This window comes from Lampris incognitus, chromosome 11 (assembly GCF_029633865.1).
Source record: "Lampris incognitus isolate fLamInc1 chromosome 11, fLamInc1.hap2, whole genome shotgun sequence".
Lineage (NCBI taxonomy): Eukaryota > Metazoa > Chordata > Actinopteri > Lampriformes > Lampridae > Lampris > Lampris incognitus.
In genome coordinates, this window is record NC_079221.1 from 53,414,864 (window position 1) to 53,442,044 (window position 27,181).

General features: G+C 42.4%; 1 protein-coding gene across 1 annotated transcript; it reads left to right on the forward strand.

Moving 5' to 3' along the window:
- The first annotated feature begins 731 nt into the window (after positions 1-731).
- LOC130120419 (immunoglobulin kappa light chain-like) lies at positions 732-21,628 on the forward strand. Its single transcript, XM_056288955.1, has 5 exons — positions 732-843; positions 14,689-14,772; positions 15,019-15,191; positions 19,831-19,885; positions 21,029-21,628. The coding sequence occupies exons 1-5, from the start codon at positions 732-734 to the stop codon at positions 21,346-21,348; spliced, it is 744 nt and encodes a 247-aa protein (XP_056144930.1). The 3' UTR covers positions 21,349-21,628.
- The last annotated feature ends 5,553 nt before the right edge of the window (positions 21,629-27,181 follow it).

Consider the following 27,181-nt stretch of genomic DNA (forward strand, 5'->3'; position numbering starts at 1 on the left):
CCAACACTGCCACTACTATATTTATTAACAACAATAATAATGAGAAAAAACACAATAATAACAATTCCATGTCTTTTGTGCTGGATAAGATCTAATCTCGTAATGATGACATGGTGTTGACATATTGGCTGCTTTAAGCATCGAAATTGCGATGTTCATCTTCTTTTGTTCTTTACTCTCATCCCAGCTGTTGTCTCGCTTGGTCCATATGTTGTGCTGATGGTTAGCATCTGGTTTTAGAATCAGTCTCTTCGTAAATCCTCTACCTTTCTCAAGGTAGGTTGTTGGAACCCAGGGAGGGTCCTCCTCTGTACAGGGGTCATTGTACTCAACTAAAGCGGACTCCTCCTCTTCCTCACCTTCCTCTAATGGTTGATCACGGGGCCAGACCTCATCAGGCCCTGGTTGGCCCTCAACAGCTGAGGAAGGGGAAGAGGATCGTGTGAGACTGGGGAAATGGGTCGGGAGGGAGGGAGGAGGTGGTTATTATATAGCTGGAGATTCAGATCATACGACAGTGGCACTCAACCATGTGTGATGAAGAGCTGTGTGTACACAGGTTTTCTTTCAGACCAACACTACAGCTGCTGAGCTCACTGACCATTCCTCCTGTGTTTGGCTGAAGGTGTGTGGTCAGTGAACTCATCTGAAGTACAGCAGTGTTGGGTTGGGGAGAAAAACCTGCACGCACATGGCACTCCATGGCACATGGCTGGTATCACCCATGTGCCATGGAGTGCCATGATTTCCAGCTGATTGTCATGATGCCCAAACAAATCAACTGTCATTGGTGTGACTATCAGAAACACCCCAATCAAGGGTACTCAGGCAAATGGGGCGCAGGTGAACAGAAACACCAATCAGGGGATGGAGAACAGGCGAGCCCCGATGGTCCAGACCACACAACCATGACCGTTGCGGAGTGTACATGACTTAGAATATTACATTAACATGCCAGAACATACACTGTGAAAATTTACATACATGGGAAATAAGCTGAGTTTCATATATGACCTGTGATGGTAGTTTATGGATGATAAGAGAGATAACTCACATTGTCTTAACAAGACAGCTATCAACACAGACAATGAACCAGCAGAATGAAATACAGATTTAAAAGATCACTTACCTGCGCTGTAACATGTGAGAGTCAAGACGCACATGCAGATGAGATACATGTAGGTGTGATGGGTGTCACTGAGTGACACGAGTTGAGTCTGTCCTTATAAACCACCGAGTGGGACTGATGCACAGAGTCTCCTCCAGGCAGACCTGCCTTTGTTTAGCTGCTACTGATAAAGAACTGTTGTCTTCACACTGACGCTGAAAATAAGCTTTTGCTTTACCGTGGCCAAATAAATGTTTAACTGGACTTTCCCTTTCTCACGGCAACTTCTGTTTTATGATCCGCTCTGTTCATAATGTTTGGTTACAACCTCAATTTATTATTATTATTCATTTATTCATTCATTCATCGTAGCCGCTTCTCCGGGGTCGGGTCGCGGTGGCAGCAAGCTAAGTAGGGCAGTACAGACGTCTCTCTCCCCAGAAACGTCCTCCAGCTCCTCCTGGGGTTTCCAAGGCGTTCCCAGGCCAGATGGGACATGTAGTCCTTCCAGCGAGTTCTGGGTCTCCCCCGGGATCTCCCCCCAGTTGGCCGTACCCAGTAAACCTCCAAAGGAAGGCGCCCAGGAGGCATCCTAATCAGATGCCTGAACCACCTCCACTGGCTCATTTCGACGCGAAGGAGCAGCGGCTCTACTCTGAGCTCCCTCCGGATGTCCGAGCTCCTCACCCTATCTCTAAGGCTGAGCCCAGACACCCTACGGAGGAAACTCATTTCAGCTCATGACCATAGGTGAGGCTTGGAACGAACATTGACTGGTAAATTGAGAGCTTTGCCTTCCGGCTCAGCTCCTTCTTCACCACAACGGTTCGGTACGACTTCCGCATTACTGCTGATGCTGCACCAATCCGCCTGTCAATCTCCCGCTCCATGCTACCCTCCCTCGTGAACAAGACCCCGAGATACTTGAACCCTTTCACTTGAGGGAACAACTCATCCACAACCCGGAGGGAGCAATCCACCATTTTCCAAGTAGAGGACCATGGCCTCAGACTTGGAGGTGTTGACTCTCATCCCGGCCATTTCACACTCCGCTGCAAACCGCCCCAGTGCTCGCTGGAGGTCACGTTCTGATGAAGCCAACAAAACCACATCATCTGCTAAGAGCAGAGACGCAATTCTGAGGTTTCTAAATCGGACACACTCCTCACCTTGGCTGCGCCTTGAGATCCTGTCCATGAATATCACAAACAGAATCGGAGACAAGGGACAACCTTGGCGGAGTCCGACACCTACTGAAAACCTGTTTGACTTTGTGCCGAGAATGCAGACACAGCTCTCACTTTGGTTATACAAGGACCGGATGGCTTGTAGCAACTGTCCCGGTACCCCATACCCCCATTATTATTATTATTGTTATTGTTATTATTATTGTTATTGTTATTGTTATTGTTAATTATTTCCAGTGTTTTCTGTTTCCTCCAAAAAACATTTCCCTTGTGATTGAGACTCTTTCTCACTACACATACAACCAAATAGTTTTAACACCAGAAATTTTAAAATTGGACACAACATAGACAAATGAGAAAAACCAAAAGAAAACTTCGGTCATTCTAAAATATGACTGCTTTTATTAAACTTTAAATAAATGTCAGGATGATATTTTGAAAAGATATTTGGGCAGCAAATTCTCAATGTTGTTAAGTAAAACTTCTGCTTTCAAAACTGAACAAAATATATTGTAATTTATAACTTTTCAAGGAATTATTTTAATTTTGAGTTTGATTATACGTTTTATAATTACCACTAAATAAATATATAACTTGATAGAAAAAAAATCCACTCGACATGTCAATAGGAGATTATTTTGTACACAAAACCAACGAAAATATTTTAAGTGGCAAATTCTTACTTACATACTTGTGGCAGTTTTATGTTAATTTATTTAAAGAAGGTAATAATCACACCATTAATGATCAACTGATTTTAATTATTGCACCATGTAGGTGAACACATCATTAAACATGTTGGTGCATCAGGTTATATTTGGTTAAAATCATAATTCTTTACATTGCTCTCAAACAACAAGGCAACGTGACTGAAAACTCTGAAATCAGCAGTTTTCTAAACATATTGTGTGAAGCACCGACTTTTATCAATGGATGACCACATTTATTTTGTCCATTTTCTGAGGAGGCTAAACTCTGGTTTCAGAGGTTGGGGGATTCAGTAATTGTTCAAAGTAAATCTCACACTTTCATGTCATGTAGGATTTACTTTCCATTTTATTGATATCGTACTTTTTGTGTGATCATAGGATGTATACAGATGTGAGGACAACAAAAGAGAAACACTGACAAAACTGACAAATTTGAAAAGAATATTTAATATTTTTTTTATTTGTGCATTAGTATGAAACCAGTAATACGATAACAATAATAGAATAGAAAAAAAGACAATGCAACTAATACCATATATTAGAAGACGACCAAGAACAACATATTACTACAATTATATTTTTGTTATTATTATTATTGTTATTATCATTATTGTTATTAATGGTGATGTTGTTGTTATAGAGCTTACCGTATGTCCCAGCTGGCAGATCAGTCACTGTGAAACAGAGGGAGGTTTTTGTACGGCTCTCTATCACCGTGTGAACACCCACTGACTATTGATATAGTGTTGACTCAGACAGTAGTAAACTGCTGTATCCTCAGCCTGGACTCCACTGATGGTCAGGGTGAAGTCAGTCCCAGACCCACTGCCACTAAACCTCGATGGGGTTCCTGACTGAAGAGTGTTTGCGTAATAAATGAGGAGTTTAGGAGTTTCTCCAGGTTTCTGTTGGTACCAGGAGATACGTGGATTGCTGTTATAAGTACTAGGGGGTCGACTCAGTTTACATGCCAGACTGACTGATTCTCCTACATTGGCAGCTTTCATTGAAGGAGTCTGAGTCACAGTGACCTGACTGCTTGATCCTGAAAACAGAAACACACAAACAGACTGAAAGTGAAGGCCTTCATTGTCTCACATGTACATCTGGAAATCTCTGTGAAAGGACAGATGTGTTACTCATTACATCACATAAACACATAGAATTCCTTTTCTCAGGTGTTGTTTTAACTGAAACTCAACAGTGTAAAACACAAACAGGGACTTGGTAGAAACAATGTGCAGGTGGGGAAACACAAACTGGTGAGATCAGAGAAAGTTCTTTCAGGAGAGGAAAAGTTGAGATGAGGAAAACAAGGAAGACAGTGAATCATCTCTGCCGGTCTTACCTTGAATAAAGGCAGCACATGTCAGGATGAAAATGCTGCTCCAACACATGGTTTTTACCTTTGCTGTCACAATGAACAAGTGTTGGTGGCTTTGCTTTGGACTTGCAGAGTTATAAAGGTTTCATGAGCACTGAAGCATGTCCTTCAAATAAGAAGTGTCCTCTCTATGCAAATGAGCTTCCTGGTGAGACTGCTGTTAGTAGCAGATGTGTATATCATGTCCTGTGAGGACACACCGTCTTGTGTGTGCTCCAGCCACTTATTACAGTAGTCACCACCACCTTCTGTGACTAATGCCAAGTTAGATGAAGAAGAAATGATCTTGGATTAAGAACACTCTATGACACTTCATAACACCTTGAGAAGTTATGTGAAATTGTCATGCTTTGATTTCATGATATTCAGATTATACCGTTCACACACTCGAACACAAATCCAGTTCATGATGAAACTGGAAGAAAAAAAAACTTCTCTCAGGGTTTTTCATTTATGTCCAAATACAAGCTCCCCTACATATGTAGATCTTCTTGTTTGTCTTTCAGCTTGTTTCCTGTTTCTCAGGGGTCACCACAGTGGATTTTACAGTTTCCATCGTACTGATGGAAACTGGGCGCAGCATCAATGGAGGCCGTTGTTAACCCAGGCCTTGACAGATCCGGTCTGGTCTTGTCCTCACCTTTAAGACCCTTAATAACCTAGCTCCTTCGTATCTTTCTGAACTCCTTCATATCCACACGCCCTCCCACACTCTCAGATCCTCTTCTGCTCTCTAACTCACTGCACCTTTGGCCCGCTTGACTACCATGGGGTCTAGAGCCCTCAGTCATTCTGCCCCCCGCCTATGGACCTCTCTCCCACAAGACAGTCACAAGTCTGACTCTCTTTCAACCTTCAAATCTCATCTCAAAACGCACCTTTTCAAACTGGCATATTCAGTCTGATCCACGCTTCATTGAGTTTGGTGCAGATGATGATGTTATACTTATCTGTTGTGTTAACTTCTTATTGTCTACCTGCTTTGTTTTGATGCTCTGCTGTCTGATACAGTGCTGCTTGTTTTTTACTGTGTTCTGTACGGTGTCCACAGATAAAATGTTTTGTTATTATTATCATCATCATCATCATCATCATCATTATTATTTATTTTTTGTATTTTTTTTTTAATCAGCAAAACGATTTGACAAAATTCACGCTGGATACCCTTCCTGACACAACCAGTAACCCTCTGGACGGGGGCACAGGTAAAGCACAGGATGGCGCCACATATACAAATAACCTCCCTGAAATCAGTTGCTATTGTCTAACATCCTGATTGTTGTGTCCAGAGATGAACTTAATCCCAAATCAAGTATTGTCTGAGAAGATCTGTGGACCAATAAGAAACAAACAGGCGAGAACAAGACTGGGTGCTAACTGAAGCTACAGTCTACTACTACTACTACTACTACTACTACTGCTGCTACTACTACTACTACTACTACTACTGCTACTACTACTACTACTACTACTACTACTACTGCTACTACTACTAATACTACTACTACTACTACTGCTGCTACTGCTACTAATACTACTGCTACTACTTTCGGCTGCTCCTGTTAGGGGTCGTCACTGCGGATCATACATTTCAGTCTAAGTCTAAGACAGTCTAAGTCTAAGACAGCCTAAGTCTAACACAGTCTAAGTCTAAGTCAGTCTAAGTCTAAGACAGGGGCAGGGACACACGTGCTGTTGCATCATGGTACTTTTCTTTTTCAAAACTGTGTTGAAACATTTCAGCTGTGTTCCACTTGATATCTGACGTCAGAAATTCTAGCTGGTTGGTCACAAAAAGAAGTGCTGCACCTCCCAGTGGCCAGACTGGAAATAACAGGGGACAAATATGGACACCCACAAGAGACTGACATTAATATGGCTGGCATTATGTCAGTAATATTTGGCAATGTAAACTGGCCCATTACCAAAGAAATGCATCAGCTGTGTTGTCAATTAATATTTCAAACTTGTGTTTGGCCATTTAACACACTGTTTTTATTTTTCGTAAAGTTTGAGACCATTCAATGTTGAAAATCAAAATTATATGTATTTAAGAGAAGACATTGTGAATAATGCTGTGTACTATTATGCTATACAGCCTTGCTGAGCTCTAATAAGTGCATCTTGGTGACCTACAGACTGAAAAGAAACGCTCTGAGTTTCACACTTCAACTTAAAGGACCAGACGACCCCATTTTTCCAGTAAGAAGTGGAAATTTCGGACTTTCCAGCACATCCGGAACACATAAGTGCATAGTGTAGTATATGTTTTTGTGCTCGCATTAAAATGTGTACTCACAACTCTTTTAACAGAGATACGTATGTATGTGTTTATTGAAGACGTTGATCACTTCTCCTACTTCGGCAGCCTTCTCTCCTCATAAACTGACATCGAGTCTGAGGTCAACCATCTCCTGAGTTGTGTCAGTGGTGCTTATGCCAGACTCAGTAAGAGTCTTTGAAGACCGAGACCTAAAGGCCCAAACAAAACTCAAGTTCTACAGAGGGGTGGTTCCCCCCACCCTGCTGTATGAAGCAGAGTCATGGACCACCTACAGCAGGCACCTGAGAGTCCTGGAACAATACCGCCAAAGACAGGAACATGTTATAGAAAATGTTCCATCATCTCAGCCTCAATAACATCCTCAAACATTTAATGAATGTTGCAGTGAGAATGTTATTCCTTTATTTTGAAACATTGTGGTAATGTTTCATAAAATAAAATTATATAATCTGCTACCTCTACAACGTCCCCAAAACATCCCCACAATGCTGCAGACAAAACCTTCTTACATGTGTTAGAATACCACACTACAGGAAGTCTGTGAATGTTCTCATTCATCCAGGTCATGGTTGTCCAAAGGCATTGAATCGAGTGCAGCTGGATTTGGTACATATCCGTGAAGACGCTTCGCCTCTCATCCAAGAGGCTTCATCAGTTCGTGCCTTTCTGACTAGACCAAGCTCGTCTGACTGGCTGGTGATGAAACTCAGATATTTATCCTCTTTGGAGTCGTTATCAGAGCTATTGATGTCAATGGCTCTTTGTGATCCGATGTTAAGCAGCGACGGTCGTTGGAGGTGTTAGTTTTGACTTCGTTAGTGCTCCATTCAGTGGTCATGAGTCGTTGGAGCCGTTAGTGAGCGACTGTTGTTCTTGGAGGCTAGGCTTCTTGAGTCTCCTGGGTAGAGATGAAAGGACGGCATTGTAAGTGGGAGGTAGGTGGTGTGGCAGACCTCCTCCTCTTTTGAGGGATGACTTTTCCAGTTTCACATAGATGGCTTCCTTCACCCCTCTTTCAAACTATCTATCTTCCAAAATGTGTACGTTGCTGTCCTCGAAGGAGTGTGTCTTCTCCTTTAGGTGTTGATAGACTGCTGAGTCTTTTCCTGAGGAGTTTGGCCTTCTGTGTTGGGCCATCCGTTTGTGTAGTGGTTGTTTGGTTTCTCCTATGTATAGGTCAGTGCAATCCTCATTACAATGTACAGCATACACCAGATTGCTTTTTCGGGTGTGTGGTACACGGTCTTTGGGATGAACCAGTCTTTGTCGGAGTGTGTTGCTGGGTTTGAAGTATACCGGGATGCGGTGTTTGTTAAAAATTCTCCTGAGTTTCTCTGAGACCCCAGAAACATACGGGATGACTATGTTATTCCTTCTGTTCCTCTTCTCCTCATCGCTCACCTGGTTGGTCTTTCTGGAACGTGTTATGTTTTCACAAAGGTCCAACTGGGGCAGCCGCAGGTTTTTAAAGCTTCCCTCAGGTGTTTGTGTTCTTCCCGTTGGGCCTGAGTGCTGCTGGGCACATCATCAGCTCTGTGTTGCAGACTTCTGATGACGCCCAGTTTGTGTTCCAGAGGGTGGTGTGAGTCGAAAAGTAGATATTGGTCTGTGTGTGTAGGTTTCCTGTAAACCCCAATGTGGAGGCTCCTGTCTTCCCCAATGTGGACGTCACAGTCCAAGAAGGGCAAACTGTTGTACTTTACGTCTTCCCTTGTGAACTTAATGTTCTTGTCCACTGAGTTGATGTGCTTGGTAAACGCTTACACCTCTTATGTTTGGATTTTGACCCATGTGTCGTCCACATATCTGAACCAGTGGCTCGGAGGTGTTCCTCTGAAGAAGTTCAGTGCCCTGTGTTCTACCTCTTCCATATATAAGTTGGCCACAATGGGAGATACCGGTGAGCCCATTGCACAGCCGTGTTTCTGTCTGTAAAACTGGCCCCTGAATTGGAAATATGTAGTGTTCAGGCAAAGGTCCAGTAGTTGGCAAATCTGGTCTGGGCTGAGGTTGGTCCTATTGTGTAGGGTGTTTTCACATAGCAAACGTTGCCTCACAGTTTCCAAAGCCTCCATGGTTGGGATGCAGGTGAATAAAGAGGTCAAGTCATAGCATACCATGGTTTCATCCGGTTCCAGTTTTACGCCTTGGACCTTGTCCTCGAAATCAATGGAGTTTTGGATATGGTGAGGTGTTTTGCAAGCTAAAGGGGTCAATATGTTGGAACTCCATCGAGGTTTAGTGGCAGTGGGTCTGGGACTGACTTCACCCTGACCATCGGTGGAGTCCAAGCTGAGGATACAGCAGTTTACTACTGCCAGAGTCTCCACAGTATCAGTAGTCAGGCTGTGTTCACACGGTGATAGAGAGCCATACAAAAACCTCCCTCTGTTTCACAGTGACTGATCTGACAACTAGGACATACCGTAAGCTCTATAACAACAATGATAATAATAATGATAATGACAACAACAATAATAAAAATAATAATAACAATAATGGTAATAATAATAACAACAACAATAATATTAATAATAATAATAATAATAATAATGAATATAGCCGCAAGCGGCGATTAAAGGAGTCCAAGCAGTATTGCAGCCGCCATGTGTCCGATATGTTTCATATTTGGTACATGGCTTCTGTGTGCCATTAAGAATAAGCCTGTCAAGTTTCATGAAGTTTGGCCATTCACACTAGCAGATATTAGCTGCTGAATTTTGATTGGCTGTTTGGCAGCCATTTTGTAATCCAGCCAATCAGCACCTTAGGCAATGTAGCCAAATGGGTCCAAGTATAAGTATACCAAATTTCAGATTTTTTGATAAAGCGGTTTTTGAGATATCGGATTACTTGGGTCGCCTGTGTCCTAGACGATTACCGTAATTTTTTAAAATGTCGTAACACTTCCATTGCTTCAGAAACATGTGCCAGAGTATCCAAAACTGGACCAGACGTTGTCTGATTTCTTGCGTCCTAGCCGACTGCCGCAAAAAGAAAAAGTATGTCGTTATACCCAGGTGTCCTGGCAGGTGGTATGTAGAGCTGCAGCGCTTCCACACCAAATAAGTCAAAATGGCGGGCAAACTATATGGCTGACATATGTGGTCCCAGTAACAAAGTTGTAGAGCACATTCAGATGCATAGGTCTGTGCAGTTTTGTGTTGATCTGACTTATGGTGTGGGAATTACGCATGACCCTTTGTTATAGCGCCACCATCTGGCTGACATAGGTGATTTGTGGTGCCTGAGTGGTGGGGGGCCATAGGAATCCACGTACCAAAGTTGGTTGGTCTAGGACTTACGGTTGCTGAGCCTCACACACTTTTAGCGGAGAAAAATAATAATCCTGTGGCGGACACTAGGGGCTATGCCTCTCACCCAGCAGGACTGTGAGCTGGGGGCGTGGTTTACGTTCCCGGGCTCGCCGGAGCAGGGTTGTTCCTGCTGCAGTTGGTTTTTGGAGTTGAGGAATAAACATCAAACTCGCCTTGGTCTCATGTGTTTTTCCCCATCCTGCCACATTGGTGACCCCGAATTGAACATGTTTGGAGCAGAAGATGTGTGTGAATCCACTTCGGCCACGCCGCCCCAACTCTCACAGCCGGCCGTTCTCGCCGCGGCTGTGAAGCTCCCAGAGTTCTGGCAGAGCGACCCGGCCTCGTGGTTCCAGCATGTCGAGGCGCTGTTCCACCTGCGTGGAATCTCCGCGGACGACTCCAGATACTATCTGGTCGTCGCTGCGCTGGACCAGCAGTCCACACGCCGGGCCATGCAGCTGTTGCGCGCCCATCCGCCACACGATAAATACGTCGCCCTCAAACATCTTCTGCTCCGGAGGTACAGCATATCTGCCGCAGAGAGGGCAGATAGAATCCTTTCCCTATCCGGTTTGGGCGACGGGACGGCTGTGGATCTCATGGACAATATGCTGTCGCTGCTAGGCTCAGACGAAGGTGGATTCCTTTTCCCGCACGTTTTCCTGCGCCAGCTCCCGTCTCCTGTGCGCGCGGGTTTGGCTAACTCCCCGTGTCTGGCCGCTGGTGACTGCCGAGGTTTGGCTGAGGAGGCCGATCGGGTCCTGCTGGCTACCAGACGGTTCTCTGTGCAGAGTGTGGCATCGGAGCCTCTGCAGCCGACGTCGGAGGACGCGGACCCGGCAGTGGTGGCTGGAGTGACTGCCCGGAGACGGCGCGGGAGCGGCCTCTGTTTCTTCCACCGGCGGTTCGGCGGCAAGGCGAGGCGCTGCGTCCCTCCGTGCACGTTTGGGGCGGCGGGAAACTCCCGGGCAGCGCTCGGTAGCAGCTGTGGGCGCTGGCGGACGTAGTGAGCTGCTCTTCATCAAGGACACGATGTCAGGAAGACGGTTTCTGGTGGACTCAGGCTCGCAAAAGAGCCTACTCCCTCCTGCTAAGACAGACAGGTCGGCCGAAGGCGGCGGCCCACTGTTGAGTGCAGTTAACGGTTCGTCCATTGCGACGTTTGGCACAAGGTTGGTGACTGTTTGCTTCCGCGGGCGCCATTTTGAGTGGGACTTTGTAGTCGCCGCCATTACTGTTCCTATTATCGGCGCGGATTTTCTGTGTGCTAATGGTCTGCTGGTTGATGCTGCAAACCGCCGTTTAATTGATGCTGTGTCTTTCGCCACTTTTCCGTGCGAGACAGGGGAGCGGGGCCGTTAACACACGCTAACTTTTTAGCATTAGGGGATGTTTTTCAACGTTTGCTGGCGGATTCTCCATCGGTGACTACACCTGCCTTTTCCACCGCGGTTACTAAACACGGGGTAGAACATTTCATTCCCACTCTGGGACCGCCAGTTTTTGCGCGCGCGCGGCGCCTCGACGCGATAAAACGGGCTCCAGCTAAGGAGGAGTTCGCCATCATGGAGCGTCTGGGTATAGTGAGGCGTTCCAACAGCCCGTGGGCCTCGCCGCTTCACATGGTGCCCAAGGCGGATGGGTCGTGGCGGCCTTGCGGCGACTTTCACCGCCTGAACATCCCACACATTCAGGACTTTTCCATACGCCTGGCAGGTACCACTACTTTCTCTAAGGTGGACCTGGTGCGCGGCTATCATCAGGTTCCTGTGCGCGCAGAGGACGTGCCCAAGACCGCAGTGATCACCCCGTTTGGGCTTTTTGAGTTCATGCGCATGCCCTTTGGCTTGAAGGGGGCAGCGCAAACCTTTCAGAGGCTGATGGACTCGGTGTTGCGTGACCTTGCCTTCGTGTTCGTTTATCTCGACGATATATTAGTGGCCAGTCCGTCAGCTGAAGAGGACCTGGCGCACCTGAAACAGGTTTTCCGTCGCCTGGACGAACACGGCCTGATAGTCAACCCGGCCAAGTGTCAGTTTGGACTGCCGGTGATTGACTTCTTGGGTCACCGCATTTCGCCGCAAGGCGCGGTCCCGTTGCCTTCTAAGGTGCAAGCGGTGGCGGAATTTCCCCGCCCAGTCTCTGTTAAGGCATTGCAGGAATTCTTGGGCATGGTGAATTTCTATAACCGTTTCCTCCCTCGCGCTGCCCACCTCCTTCAGCCACTTTACGAAGCCCTGCGGCTTAAGAAGGCTAACGACCCAGTCGACTGGACTCCCGAACGGGTCCAGGCCTTTGACGGAGCTAAGTGCGCCCTGGCTAACGCTGCCCTCCTCGCCCATCCCACACCCACGGCGTCCATAGCTTTAACAACCGATGCGTCTGACATAGCCGTGGGGGCTGTGGTTGAACAGCGCGTGGCGAATGCGTGGCAGCCACTCGCATTTTTTAGCCGCAAACTGCGAGACAGCGAGCGCAAGTACAGCGTTTTTGACCGGGAGTTGCTGGCACTGCACCTTGCAACCCGGCATTTCCGCTTCCTGCTGGAGGGTCGCCCATTCACGGCTTATGTGGATCATAAGCCGCTGACTTTCGCCATGTCCAAGGTGACTGAGCCGTGGTCTGCTCGTCAGCAGCGCCACCTAGCGGCAATCTCCGAGTTCACAACGGACATTCAGCATGTGGCCGGGAAGTCCAACCCTGTTGCTGATTGTCTGTCGCGTGTGCTTGTGTGTCCTGTGCACCTCGGTGTGGATTTCTCCGCTATGGCTGCCGACAGCCCAGCGACCCGGACGTCCTTGCCCTTAGGTCAACGCGTACCGGTCTCAAGCTAGAGGACGCTGTGATGCAGGAAGGCAGTCCTCCCCTCCTCTGCGTTGTCTCCACCGGCCGTCCCCGCCCCGTTGTTCCAGTGGCCTGGCACCGTCGAGTTTTCGATTCGATTCACTCCCTCTTGCACCCTGGAGTTCGGGCGTCGGTGAAGTTGGTCGGTTCCAAGTTCGTTTGACCTGGCCTCCGCGAGGACATCAAGGGGTGGGCAGCTGCATGTGTAGCGTGCCAGCGCGCTAAGGTCCACCAGCACACTAAATCGCCCCTCGAACCATTTCCGATCCCGGCCAGACGTTTCGACCACGTGCATGTGGACCTGGTGGGCCCTCTACCTTCTTCACAGGTTTTACGCACCTGCTCACAATGGTAGATCAGACCACCAGGTGGCCAGAGGTTGTCCCTCTGTCCTCCACAACATCCCCGGATGTTGCACGCGCTTTTCTTTCCTCCTGGGTCGCCCGTTTCGGCACTCCGTCAGATATCACCTCAGACAGGGGCCCCCAGTTCGTGTCAGAGCTCTGTTCGGCACTTGCGCGATCCTTGGGTGTGCAGGTACACCGCACTACCACGTACCACCCTCAGGCTAACGGCTTGTGTGAACGTTTTCACCGGTCGCTCAAGGCAGCTCTGTGCGCTGCGCTCTCGGATGGTAACTGGGTGGATCGTTTACCTTGGGTTTTGCTCGGGTTGCGCTCGGCTCCTAAGGAGGACCTCGACGCTTCCCCCGCTGAACTGGTGCTCGGTCAGCCGCTCCGCGTCCCTGGGGAATTTTTGCCTGGGAGTTCCGCTCCTCGACCCCGTCCGGCCGTTTATCCTTTTTTGTCCAACAGCACTCGGGTTCCAGGCCCCGTTCACCACTGTTTTCCGCGGTCGTTCGTGCCTGCGGAGCTCATGTCGGCTCGTTTTGTTTTGTACGGCATGATGCTCACCGCTCGCCCCTCCAACCCCCATACGATGGCCCATTTCGGGTTCTTGAGACGGGTCCTAAGGGTTTTGTGCTGGATATGGGTGGGCGTAGGGACTGTGTCACGCTTGATAGGCTTAAACCCGCGCACAGGGTGGCAGGCGAAGTTGTGTTTCCGGCCCAGGTTCCCCGTCGGGGTCGTCCTCCTTCCAGGACCCCGGCAGTATCTTCACGGGTTCAGCGTTCTGCTTCTCAGCCGGCTTTGGACTGTGTTTCACCTACTGTTTCGGCTGAGGGACGGCGCAGCCGTTATGGCAGGCTGCTTAAGCCTCCAGTGAGACACTAATTTTCTATCCAGGAATCCCTTCTGGGTGTTCGAGGGGGGCTGCGTGGGCGTGGTTTACGTTCCCGGGCTCTCTGGTGCAGGGTTGCTCCTGCTGCAGTTGGTTTTTGGAGTTGAGGAATAAACATCAAACTCGCCTTGGTCTCCTGTGTTTTTCCTCATCCTGCCATAGTATCACTATTGATTGTGTTTTATTTCTTATTACTATACTGCTATGGGCTTCTTTATTCAGCTGGTGGCATAGCTGTCCCATTTGGTACCCTACTGAGACAACTAAGTTAGCTGTCCTTTACATCCACTGTGTTGTTGTCGTTCAACAATGCTGCATAGCACATGAGTTGTTTATTTTATGTCTTTATTTCACTGTCCTCCCATGTGACATGATAAACATGACTGATATGATTTATGAATAAAATAATAGTAAAAGCTCCATGTGTTTTGTTTCAGGGTGTAAAGGAGACACTTTACTGACCCAGACTCCAGAGTCTGTCTCAGTCCAGACAGGAGGTCCTGTCTCCATCAGCCAGTGGAGCCATTGGTAATGACTTAGCCCGGTATCATCAGAAACCAGGAGAAGCTCCCAGATTCATTACTAATTTCTATTGGGGTTTTATTTCAGGTGGTTACAGCAGCAGTGGCAACGGTTATGATTTCAGAATCACCATCAGTAACATCCAGACAGAGGACACAGGAGTTTACTACTGTCAGCAACATGAAGTCTCACCACTCACACAGTGATGAAGACCTGCACAAAGACCTTCCTCTGATGAAAGACAAGGTGTCTGTAACAGCTGAACAGGACCCATCAGAAGACATTTCTAGATGAAACAGTGACTTGTCACATTAACCAGACTGCCTGAAATGTGTCTCCACTGATTCAGGAGATGAGCTACAAATATACAAGTAGGCTAACCCGCCATATACCTTCAACGTACCCAACAATGTCAAGCCTGGTACTACCAACAACCTGGAACAGTCCGCAAAGCCTTGACTGGCACAGGGACCACTCTCCTGGCAGGAAGTCCCTCTCGGTTCAGCGCCGGCGGATCTGGGAGTGACTTCACCCTGACTGTCACAGCAGTCCAGGCTGAGGATGCAGGGATTTCCTACTGTCAGAGTGATATCTGTGTTCATGGCTGAGCAACCACACAGTGATAGAAGGCTGTACAAACATCTGCCATGTAGGCAGGACCACCTAAGGTATAAGACAACTAAGCTGCCTCTTAGACTGTGAAGTCCTACGATTAACAAAGTGCTGCTTGGACACCAGGAGGGCAAATCAAATTCTGCTTAGGACCCCAACAAGACTTGAACAGGTCCTGTTCTCAGGTGACATGTCAGTAGCACCATATGAACCCGTTCCTTTTCTTCCATACGTGGTGTCAATTTATGGACCTTTTTTGATCTTCATCTTTGGCATTTCAAACATTTATGACAGATGCATCTTGAAAGGACACAGTTAAAACACAGGGAACTCTACACAGCATTAACAGTTGATGTGTAGGGATTCACACAGGACATCTATTGCCTACAGGGGGCACACTACAGAGGACCATGCAGTCGGACAAAGGAAAAATAAAAAGTCTGAATGGCCAAGAAAACAGAAATCCCTGTGGAGACTGGATCAACATTTTGGCCACAGGATGTCCATGGTGGACAATATGGCAAGCTGTTCCAGCTTTTAATGTCCTTTATTATCATCACCAATTCATTTTTTTACTTGTTAAAACATCCAATTTTCATATCAGAAATCGAATTTTAAGTAGTTATAATTCACTTTTAAGTAGTTGAAACACCAGTTGTTGATATAAGAGGTTCAGTTGTTGATGTCAGACATTTCGTTTTTGATATCAACAATTATGTTCCAAATGTTGATATTGCAAAAAAAAAAAATTATTTCAACGATTGGCACTTAAACTACTTAATATCCCACTAATTTAAATTCCAGTTCTCACTGAAATGAATGGGGGAAAGTTGTAATCCTCAGTAGTTAGGATTTAATTTGATGTCAAGATTTGAATTTTTGATGTGCAAAATTACATTTTAACTAGTTAAAATATCATTTAGAATATAACTTTTTATAGACAGGATACTTAATTTAGAATATAAATTTTGATAGACAGGATAGTTAATTTAGAATATAACTGTTGATAGACAGGATAGTTAAAAGATAATTTAGAATATAACTTTTGATAGACAGGATACTTAAAATATCATTTAAAATATAACTTTTGATAGACAGGATAGTTAAAATATCAATTTGAATATAACTTTTGATAGACAGGATAGTTAAAATATAATTTAGAATATAAATTTTATAGACAGGATAGTTAATTTAGAATATAACTGTTGATAGACAGTATAGTTAAAATATAATTTAGAATATAACTTTTGATAGACAGGATACTTAAAATGTCATTTAAAATATAACTTTTGATAGACAGGATAGTAAAAATATCATTTAGAATATAACTTTTGATAGACAGGATAGTTAAAATATAATTTAGAATATAACTTTTGATAGACAGGATAGTTAATTTAGAATATAACTTTTGATAGACAGGATAGTTAAAATATAATTTAGAATATAACTTTTGATAGACAGGATAGTTAACATAGAATTTAGAATACAACTTTTGATAGACAGGATAGTTAAAATATAATTTAAAATATAACTTTTGATAGACAGGATAGTTAAAATATCATTTAAAATATAACTTAACAGACAGGATAGTTAAAATAACATTTAGAATATAACTTTTGATAGACAGGATAGTTAAAATATAATTTAGAATATAACTTTTGATAGACAGGATAGTTAATTTAGAATATAACTTTTGATTGACAGGATAGTTAAAATATAATTTAGAATATAACTTTTGATAGACAGGATACTTAAAATGTAATTTAAAATATAACTTTTGATAGACAGGATAGTTGAAATATAATTTAGAATATGGCTTTTGATAGACAGGATAGTTAAAATATAATTTAGAATATAACTTTTGATAGACAGGATAGTTAATTTAAAATATAACTTTTGATTGACAGGATAGTTAAAATATAATTTAGAATATAACTTTTGATAGACAGGATAGTTAAAATATAATTTAGAATATAAATTTTATAGACAGGATAGTTAATTTAGAATATAACTGTTGATAGACATGATAGTTAACATAGAATTTAGAATACAACTTTTGATAGACAGGATACTTAAAATATCATTTAAAATGTAACTTTTGATAGACAGGATAGTTAAAATATCATTTAGAATATAACTTTTGATAGACAGGATACTTAAAATATAATTTAAAATATAACTTTTGATAGGCAGGATAGTTAAAATATCATTTAGAATATAACTTTTGATAGACAGGATAGTTAAAATATCATTTAGAATATAACTTTTGATAGACAGGATAGTTAATTTAGAATATAACTTTTGATAGACAGGATAGTTAAAATATCATTTAAAATATAACTTTTGATAGACAGGATAGTTAAAATATAATTTAAAATATAACTTTTGATAGACCGGATAGTTAAAATATCATTTAAAATATAACTTAACAGACAGGATAGTTAAAATAACATTTAGAATATAACTTTTGATAGACAGGATAGTTAAAATATAATTTAGAATATAACTTTTGATAGACAGGATAGTTAATTTAGAATATAACTTTTGATTGACAGGATAGTTAAAATATAATTTAGAATATAACTTTTGATAGACAGGATACTTAAAATGTAATTTAAAATATAACTTTTGATAGACAGGATAGTTGAAATATAATTTAGAATATGGCTTTTGATAGACAGGATAGTTAAAATATAATTTAGAATATAACTTTTGATAGACAGGATAGTTAATTTAAAATATAACTTTTGATTGACAGGATAGTTAAAATATAATTTAGAATATAACTTTTGATAGACAGGATACTTAAAATATAATTTAAAATATAACTTTTGATAGACAGGATAGTAAAAATATCATTTAGAATATGACTTTTGATAGACAGGATAGTTAAAATATCATCTAGAATATAACTTTTGATAGACAGGATACTTAAAATATCATTTAAATATAACTTTTGATAGACAGGATAGTTGAAATATAATTTAGAATATAACTTTTGATAGACAGGATAGTTAATTTAGAATATAACTTTTGATTGACAGGATAGTAAAAATATCATTTAGAATATAACTTTTGATAGACAGGATAGTTAAAATATCATTTAGAATATGACTTTTGATAGACAGGATAGTTAAAATATCATTTAGAATATAAATTTTATAGACAGGATAGTTAATTTAGAATATAACTGTTGATAGACATGATAGTTAACATAGAATTTAGAATACAACTTTTGATAGACAGGATACTTAAAATATCATTTAAAATGTAACTTTTGATAGACAGGATAGTTAAAATATCATTTAGAATATAACATTTGATAGACAGGATACTTAAAATATAATTTAAAATATAACTTTTAATAGGCAGGATAGTTAAAATATCATTTAGAATATAACTTTTGATAGACAGGATAGTTAAAATATCATTTAGAATATAACTTTTGATAGACAGGATAGTTAATTTAGAATATAACTTTTGATAGACAGGATAGTTAAAATATCATTTAAAATATAACTTTTGATAGACAGGATAGTTAAAATATAATTTAAAATATAACTTTTGATAGACAGGATAGTTAAAATATCATTTAAAATATAACTTAACAGACAGGATAGTTAAAATAACATTTAGAATATAACTTTTGATAGACAGGATAGTTAAAATATAATTTAGAATATAACTTTTGATAGACAGGATAGTTAATTTAGAATATAACTTTTGATTGACAGGATAGTTAAAATATAATTTAGAATATAACTTTTGATAGACAGGATACTTAAAATGTAATTTAAAATATAACTTTTGATAGACAGGATAGTTGAAATATAATTTAGAATATGGCTTTTGATAGACAGGATAGTTAAAATATAATTTAGAATATAACTTTTGATAGACAGGATAGTTAATTTAAAATATAACTTTTGATTGACAGGATAGTTAAAATATAATTTAGAATATAACTTTTGATAGACAGGATACTTAAAATATCATTTAAAATATAACTTTTGATAGACAGGATAGTTAAAATATCATTTAGAATATGACTTTTGATAGACAGGATAGTTAAAATATCATCTAGAATATAACTTTTGATAGACAGGATACTTAAAATATCATTTAAATATAACTTTTGATAGACAGGATAGTTGAAATATAATTTAGAATATAACTTTTGATAGACAGGATAGTTAATTTAGAATATAACTTTTGATTGACAGGATAGTTAAAATATCATTTAGAATATAACTTTTGATAGACAGGATAGTTAAAATATCATTTAGAATATGACTTTTGATAGACAGGATAGTTAAAATATCATTTAGAATATAACTTTTGATAGACAGGATAGTTAAAATAGAATGTGGATATCATGAGTTTGGTATTTTGCCTGGATACTTGTGATGTACAGTGGGATTATAAGTAGGCTGGTTGTCATCCAGTTTCTGATAAGGAAATGGCTAAGTGGTGGAGCTGGAGTAAAAACAGAGGGGTTAAAAGCTAAAACTTCCTGCCATATACACTAATAAGGCTGAGCTGCAGCACGTGAGCGTGTTGAGCAGCAGCCATCGAGGTGTGTCAAGTGGAAAGGAGGTTTTTGTACGGCGTCTTAACCAGGCTCTATCACTGTGGATCACTTTTGGTGGCGGCACTGAGGTCATCGTCTCATGTAAGTGATTTCTCTTGTACATTTGTGTGTCCATAGTCATTTTCTACATTAGCTGCTTCTCACAACGTGTTGCTACGTTTGTCGAGTGTTGGTTTGGGAAAACAAAACTAGATTTTGATTTGTTTAATGATTCATTTGGAGTCAGTCGTGACATTTAACAGGACTCCAGGGTGGAAAGGCAATGGCTGAATATTGTAAAGTAGTCCATGTTATTCTAACAACATCAGTATGCCGTAGCATCGTCACATAACTTGACATTACAGCTTTAGTCGACCATTGGTTAAAGCCTGAACAATGCTGTCAGTTTGGAAATCTTACAAGACAAACTGAAATCACAATCTTCAACACTGAGCTTTTTATTCGACGTTTGGTCTCTAACCCGTGTATATTTTAGGTGTCTTGTATCAGTAAAAGCTGCAGAAATTGTTGCATGAGGATTGCACCGCAGCAGTGTAAATCAGCTGCAGGTACAACGGTGGTTAAATGAGCTTTACTCACACTGAACATGTTGAATAGAGGCTGCACACAGTGTACAGTCCCATGTAAAGCCGTGTTTAACTTACACATTTATAATCTGCTAAATCACTGGCAGTCTGAGAAATGAGCTCATTCATATTCACTTTATGTGCCACACACATTCATATACGCACACCTGAAAACTGCTTTTAAAACTAATTTTATTGTAAACTTGCAGAATATGTAACTGGTGATTTACAGCCTATGGCATATTGTTTATTTCATCCTTTATTTACTGTTAAGGCTGTAAAAAGTCATGTAAATTGTGAGTATTAGTTTAGTTTGTTGCCTTTAGTTACACACAGACAGGGCACATTGATACACATTTGTGTAAATGTGGCAGTTTAGCAGCATCACACATTTTCAACTGTGGTCCTGCAGGTACAGTAGAGACGGCAGATTAAAGGAAACACACATAGACTACTGTACAAATAGATTATGGAAAACACACTGCACACATAAACACATGGAAACAAAGACTACAACATGACACACTGATGCTGCATGTGCTTATTCACACAGCACAGTAGCATTAACATGGTCATGGTGAGTAGTGGTGGTGCTGCAGTGCTCTCAGTAACACATAGTTCAGCAAGTCGGTGTATTCAGTTGTGTCTCTCTTTACAGCGGGGGTCTCAGTCAAACCCACCCTCTCCCTGCTCCCCCCCTCTTCTGAGGAGTTGTCCAAGGGCTCGGCCACGCTGTCCTGTCTGCTGAGCAGCTACTCCCCAAAAGGAGCGCTGGTGACTTGGCAGAAGGATGGGAGGGAGGTGACGGCGGGCGTCCTGACGGGACAAGAGGTGTGGAGCAGCACTGGGTACAGCCGCAGCAGCATCCTGACCCTCAGCAAAGCCAGCTGGGATGAAGGAGACCTCTACACCTGCTTGGTGGCCCACGATGGCCGCAGGCAGTCCACCGAGCTCAGGAGGACACAGTGCAGCGGCTAGAGAAACGCCCCCTACTGGCTGGAAGCAACCTTTCCTCAAATGCATGGGTTTATAAAAAGAGATGAATAAAAATGAGGCAGGGATGTGAACACAAAAGCCCCCTTGCAGCAGTTTCTAACATGTGCGTGCTTAGGTGTGTTGTAGTTAAGTGTGTAGGGGTGAGTTTGGGGAGAGGGGCGCTTTGGTTAAGTTCATCTGTTGCTTCTACTGTTGGTTTCTGTTGCTGAATGTATTCCTGCTTGTCTGCTGCTCAGAAGTTAATAAAGTTTTTGTCAAATGATCCAGTTTTGTATTTGTTGGTTTGTCATGAATTTACAAACTGTGGCACCAGCTAAAGCCGAAATAAAAACCCTTTAAATAATTTACAAATCCTGGCCAGCCCACAGCAGGCAGGCCTGTAATGTGGGTTTATAATCTGCTGTAGTAACAAGATAGGGACTCTAACCTGCGCTGTAGAGAGTTCATCCCGGTAATGACAATAAAGTGAGATGAGCTTTTACACTTGTGTCATAGCTGACATGTTTATCCAGAGTGCCTCACTATGAGTACAGCCCTGACCAACTAGTCCCATCAGCATGTGCTCACCATATATACCCACAAGCCCTTGCTGGAGTTGGAAACAAGAGAAGTGCAGCAGCAAAAGTCCTGAAGGGAAGCTAATACTTCAGAGCAGCAGCAGCAGCAGCAGGACTAGGTTGGTCTGGAAAACACAATTAGAAATGGACTGGGACATTACAGAGCACATATTGTTGACCATGAGCTGAAACAGAAGGGTTAGAAACCTGGTGTAGAGTCCCTCTGAGACGTGGACATGTGTTGACAGGGCTTATTCTGGCCCCAGCAGGGAGCAGTGAAGCTTGACTATGCAAACCACAGGGTGGAGGCAGCACACCACCCATTTGAGGAAGTCCCACAAGTCCTTCCTGTAGTCTACAGCAGAGTTTGAATATGGAGCATGAAACAAACACCTTCTGAAGTGCATCTCTATTCTTGGACCGGGGGAACCAGTGAACCTCGACTATGGAAATTACAGCTTTCAGACACGTTTCACCAAAGAACTGAGAAGTTTATTTCCAACATGATATAAAATCCTGTTTGGGGAGAGAAACAAACAGTTGACAGGTGCTAATTGTTTGGTGTGTGTGAGGTTTAGAGCGGAGCATCTGTAAAAGTGTTGTCCTTCTGTCAGACAGACTTAAGCTGTCCTTTAAAATGAGCTTGACCCGCTTAAATGTTGAGCAGCTTTTCTAACAGTGCTCTTATTTCAGATGGTCTTATGGTGATCCAGTAATAAACCAGTTTATCATCTTGCTGTGCTCTTGCTCCTGCTCATCTGTCATGTGACAAAGGAACATGTCTCTTCTAAGGTCTCTCTATATAATCTGACAGCAGTCAAAACCAGGAAGTGCTGAGTATGTACATTACACACTAATATTCCCCGCCAGCTGGCCATCATATTGAGTTTCAGTCCTCTTATGAAATAACCGCCACTATTGAAATAATCCACCTGCTGTGATGTCATCTGGTAGACTATTGGTGATATTTCACTCTGAAGGTTCACCGGAGCAGGAAATGGTATTCTCCTTGGTAGAAGTATGAAAGTCCCAGGACATGTGTTAACCCTTTTAACTGGAAATGTGTGTGTATTAACAATGTGCTGCAACATGGCTGAGTAATGCAATGACAGTAAAACCCACTGCTGTAACTGTGGATAAGAGACTGATATAGACAGTCAGCAGCCTGCACTCGGACCACTCAGACAGTAGGACACACATTCATGTGTATTACTACTACCACTACCACTACCACTACCACTACCACTACCACTACTACTGCTACTGCTACTGCTACTACTGCTACTACTGCTACCACTACTGCTACTGCTACTACTACTAGTGCTACTACTGCTACCACTACTGCTACTGCTACTGCTACTAGTGCTACTACTACTACCACTACTGCTACTGCTACTAGTGCTACTACTGCTACCACTACTGCTACTGCTACTACTGCTACCACTACTGCTACTGCTACTCCTACTACTGCTACTGCTACTAGTGCTACTACTGCTACTACTGCTAGTACTGCTACTACTACTACTGCTACTACTGCTACCACTACTGCTACTGCTACTACTGCTACCACTACTAGTACTGCTACTACTACTACTGCTACTAGTGCTACTACCAATAATACTACTGCTACTACTGCTACTACCACTACTACTACTGCTACTACTACTACTGCTACTGCTACTACCACTATTACCACTACTGCTACTGCTACTACCACTACTACTACTGGTACTACTGCTACTACCACTACTACTACTGCTACTACTGCTACTACCACTACTACTGCTGCTACTACTACTACTGGTATTGCTACAACCACTACCACTACTACTGCTACTCCTACTACTGCTACTGCTACTACTACTGCTACTGCTACTACCACTACTACTACTGTTACTGGCCTAGACCTAGGGGAATCTGGGTGGTAGCAAGGATCCACAGGCAGTGGGTACTGTGGACCGGTGAGGTGACCTGGGTAGATAAACTGTGGGTCATAGAAGAGAAACGCATGAGTCCATGTTCACTCCAGCTCGAACCAGTTTATTCTGAGCTGCTTAGGAAGCTGGGAGTAGCTTGACTCCGGGGATCCACAGAAGCGCTACAGCGCCCTCTACTGGCTTGGTGGAGAAACACCATTACTGCATTGCAATCACGTATCTAAGTTAGATCTAAATCTAAAAAATAGGGGGGGTATAGTTTTTTAGATAAACTTTTCATTGAGGCTATTTTCAACCCCTTACACACTACCACTACCACTACTACTGCTACTACCACTACTACCACTACTACCACTACTACTGCTACTACTGCTACTACCACTACTACTACTACTATTGCTACTGCTACTACCACTACTACTACTACTACTACTGCTACTACCACTACTACCAATACTACCACTACTAATACCACTACTGCTACTACTACTGCTACTACCACTACTACCAATACTACCACTACTAATACCACTACTGCTACTACTACTTTTACTACTACTACTACTACTACTGCTACTGCTACTACCACTCCTACTACTACTACTGCTACTACCACTACTACCACTACTAATACTACTACCACTACTACTACCACTACTACTGCTACTACCACTACTACCACTACTACCACTACTACTGCTACTACTGCTACTACCACTACTACTACTACTACTGCTACTGGTACTACCACTACTACTACTACTACTGCTACTACCACTACTACTACTACTGCTACTGCTACTACCACTACTACCAATACTACCACTACTAATATCACTACTGCTACTACCACTACTACTACTACTACTACCACTACTACTGCTACTACCACTACTACCGCTACTACTGCTACTACCACTACTACTACTACTATTGCTACTGCTACTACCACTACTACTACTACTACTGCTACTACCACTACTACCAATACTACCACTACTAATACCACTACTGCTACTACTACTTTTACTACTACTACTACTACTACTACTGCTACTGCTACTACCAGTACTACTACTACTACTGCTACTACCACTACTAACACTACTAATACTACTACCACTACTACTACCACTACCACTACTACCACTACTACCACTACTACTGCTACTACTGCTACTACCACTACTACTACTACTACTACTGCTACTGGTACTACCACGACTACTACTACTACTACTACTGCTACTGCTACTACCACTACTACCAATATTACCACTACTAATACCACTACTGCCACTACCACTACTACTACTAATACTACTACTGCTACTGCTACTACCACTACTAATACTACTACTGCTACTACCACTACTACCAATACTACCACTACTAAAACCAATACTGCTACTACCACCACTACTACTACAACTACTACAATCTTCAGCTGCTCCCGTTAGGGGGCGCCACAGCGGATCATCTGTTTCCATTTCTTCCTGTCTTCTACATCTTCCTCTGTCACACCAGCCACCTGCATGTCCTCCCTCACCACATCCATAAACCTCCTCTCTGGCCTTCCTCTTCTCCTCTTCCCTGGCAGCTCCATATTCAGCATCCTTCTCCCAATATACCCAGCATCTCTCCTCCACACATGTCCAAACCATCTCAATCTTGTCTCTCTTGCTTTGTCTCCAAACCGTCCAACCTGAGCTGTCCCTCTAATATACTCGTTCCTAATCCTGTCCTTCTTCATCACTCCCAATGAAGATCTTTTCATCTTCACCTCTGCCACCTCCAGCTCCACCTCCTGTCTTTACTTCAGTACCACTGTCTCCAAACCATACAACATAGCTGGTCTCACTACCATCTTGTAAACCTTCCCTTTAACTCTTGCTGGTACCCTGCTGTCACACATCACTCCTGACACTCTTCTCCACCCACTCCACCCATCCACATTAATGTGTATTACAGGAACCATAATGTTACTGTCTGTTTTTAGATTTTTGTTACTCATCTGACTGTTCCTGCGACTTATATTCCAAAGCTACTTCCATCCACCCACCCATCCATCCATCCATCCATACATACATACATCCACCCATCCATCGTCCATCCACCCATCCATCCATCATCCATCCACCCATCCATCATCCAAACCGCTTATCCTGCTGCCGTTTGGTCATTACTGCAAAATCTGAGAAAAAATCTGCAACTTGCCGTAAGTCGGTTTATATGGCAACAACAACAACAACAACAACAATAATACCAATCATAACAATATCAATAACAATAATAGGTGGCACGTGGCGCAGTGGTTAGCACGGTCCCCTCACAGCAAGAAGGTCCCGGGTTCGAGCCCCGGGGTAGTCCAACCGTGGTGGGTCGTCCCGGGTCGTCCTCTGTGTGGAATTTGCATGTTCTCCCCGTCTCTGTGGGTTTCCTCTGGAGGCTCCGGTTTCCTCCCACAGTCCATAATAATAAGACGAAGATGAAGTATAGCTACTCATCAATAAAGCCATATTGCAAGAGGTCAAATCGAAAAAAAAAAGAACTTGTCAACGTTGGTCTTACAAGCATCGCTTTTTCTCATAATAATAATAATAACAGCAATACTACTACTACTAATAATAATAATAATAACAATTACAATAATAATAACAATTATAATAACAGCAATATCTATTACTAATACTAATAATAATAATAACAATTACAATAATAATAATAACAGAAATACTAATATTAATAATAATATTAACAATTACAATAATAATAATAACAGCAAAACTAATACTAATAATAATAACAATTACAATAATAATAATAATAATAACAGCAATAATAATAATAAAAACAATTACAATAATAATAATAACAGCAATACTAATACTAATAATAACAATAACATCAATTACAATAATAATAATAACAGCAATACTAATGCTAATAATAATAATTACAATAATAACGATAATGATAATATTAGCTACTCCTCAATAAAGCCATATTGCAAGAGGTCAAATCGAACGAAAAGAACTTGTCAGCAGCTTGGTTTGACTACAGGAAGGCATTTGACAGCATGCCACACTCCTGGATAGAGAAGAGCCTCAAGATCCACAGAGTCTGCCCAACAACTGTCAAATTCATCACGGAGAGCATGAAGACCTGGAAGACCACCCTGGATCTCCATCATGCAGAGGAGTGGTTAACATCGAGACCGATCAACATCAGAAGTGGAATCTTCCAAGGGGACTCACTATCCCCACTGCTCTTTTGCCTTGCACTAGCAACACTCAGCAGTCTACTGAACAACAGCAGCTA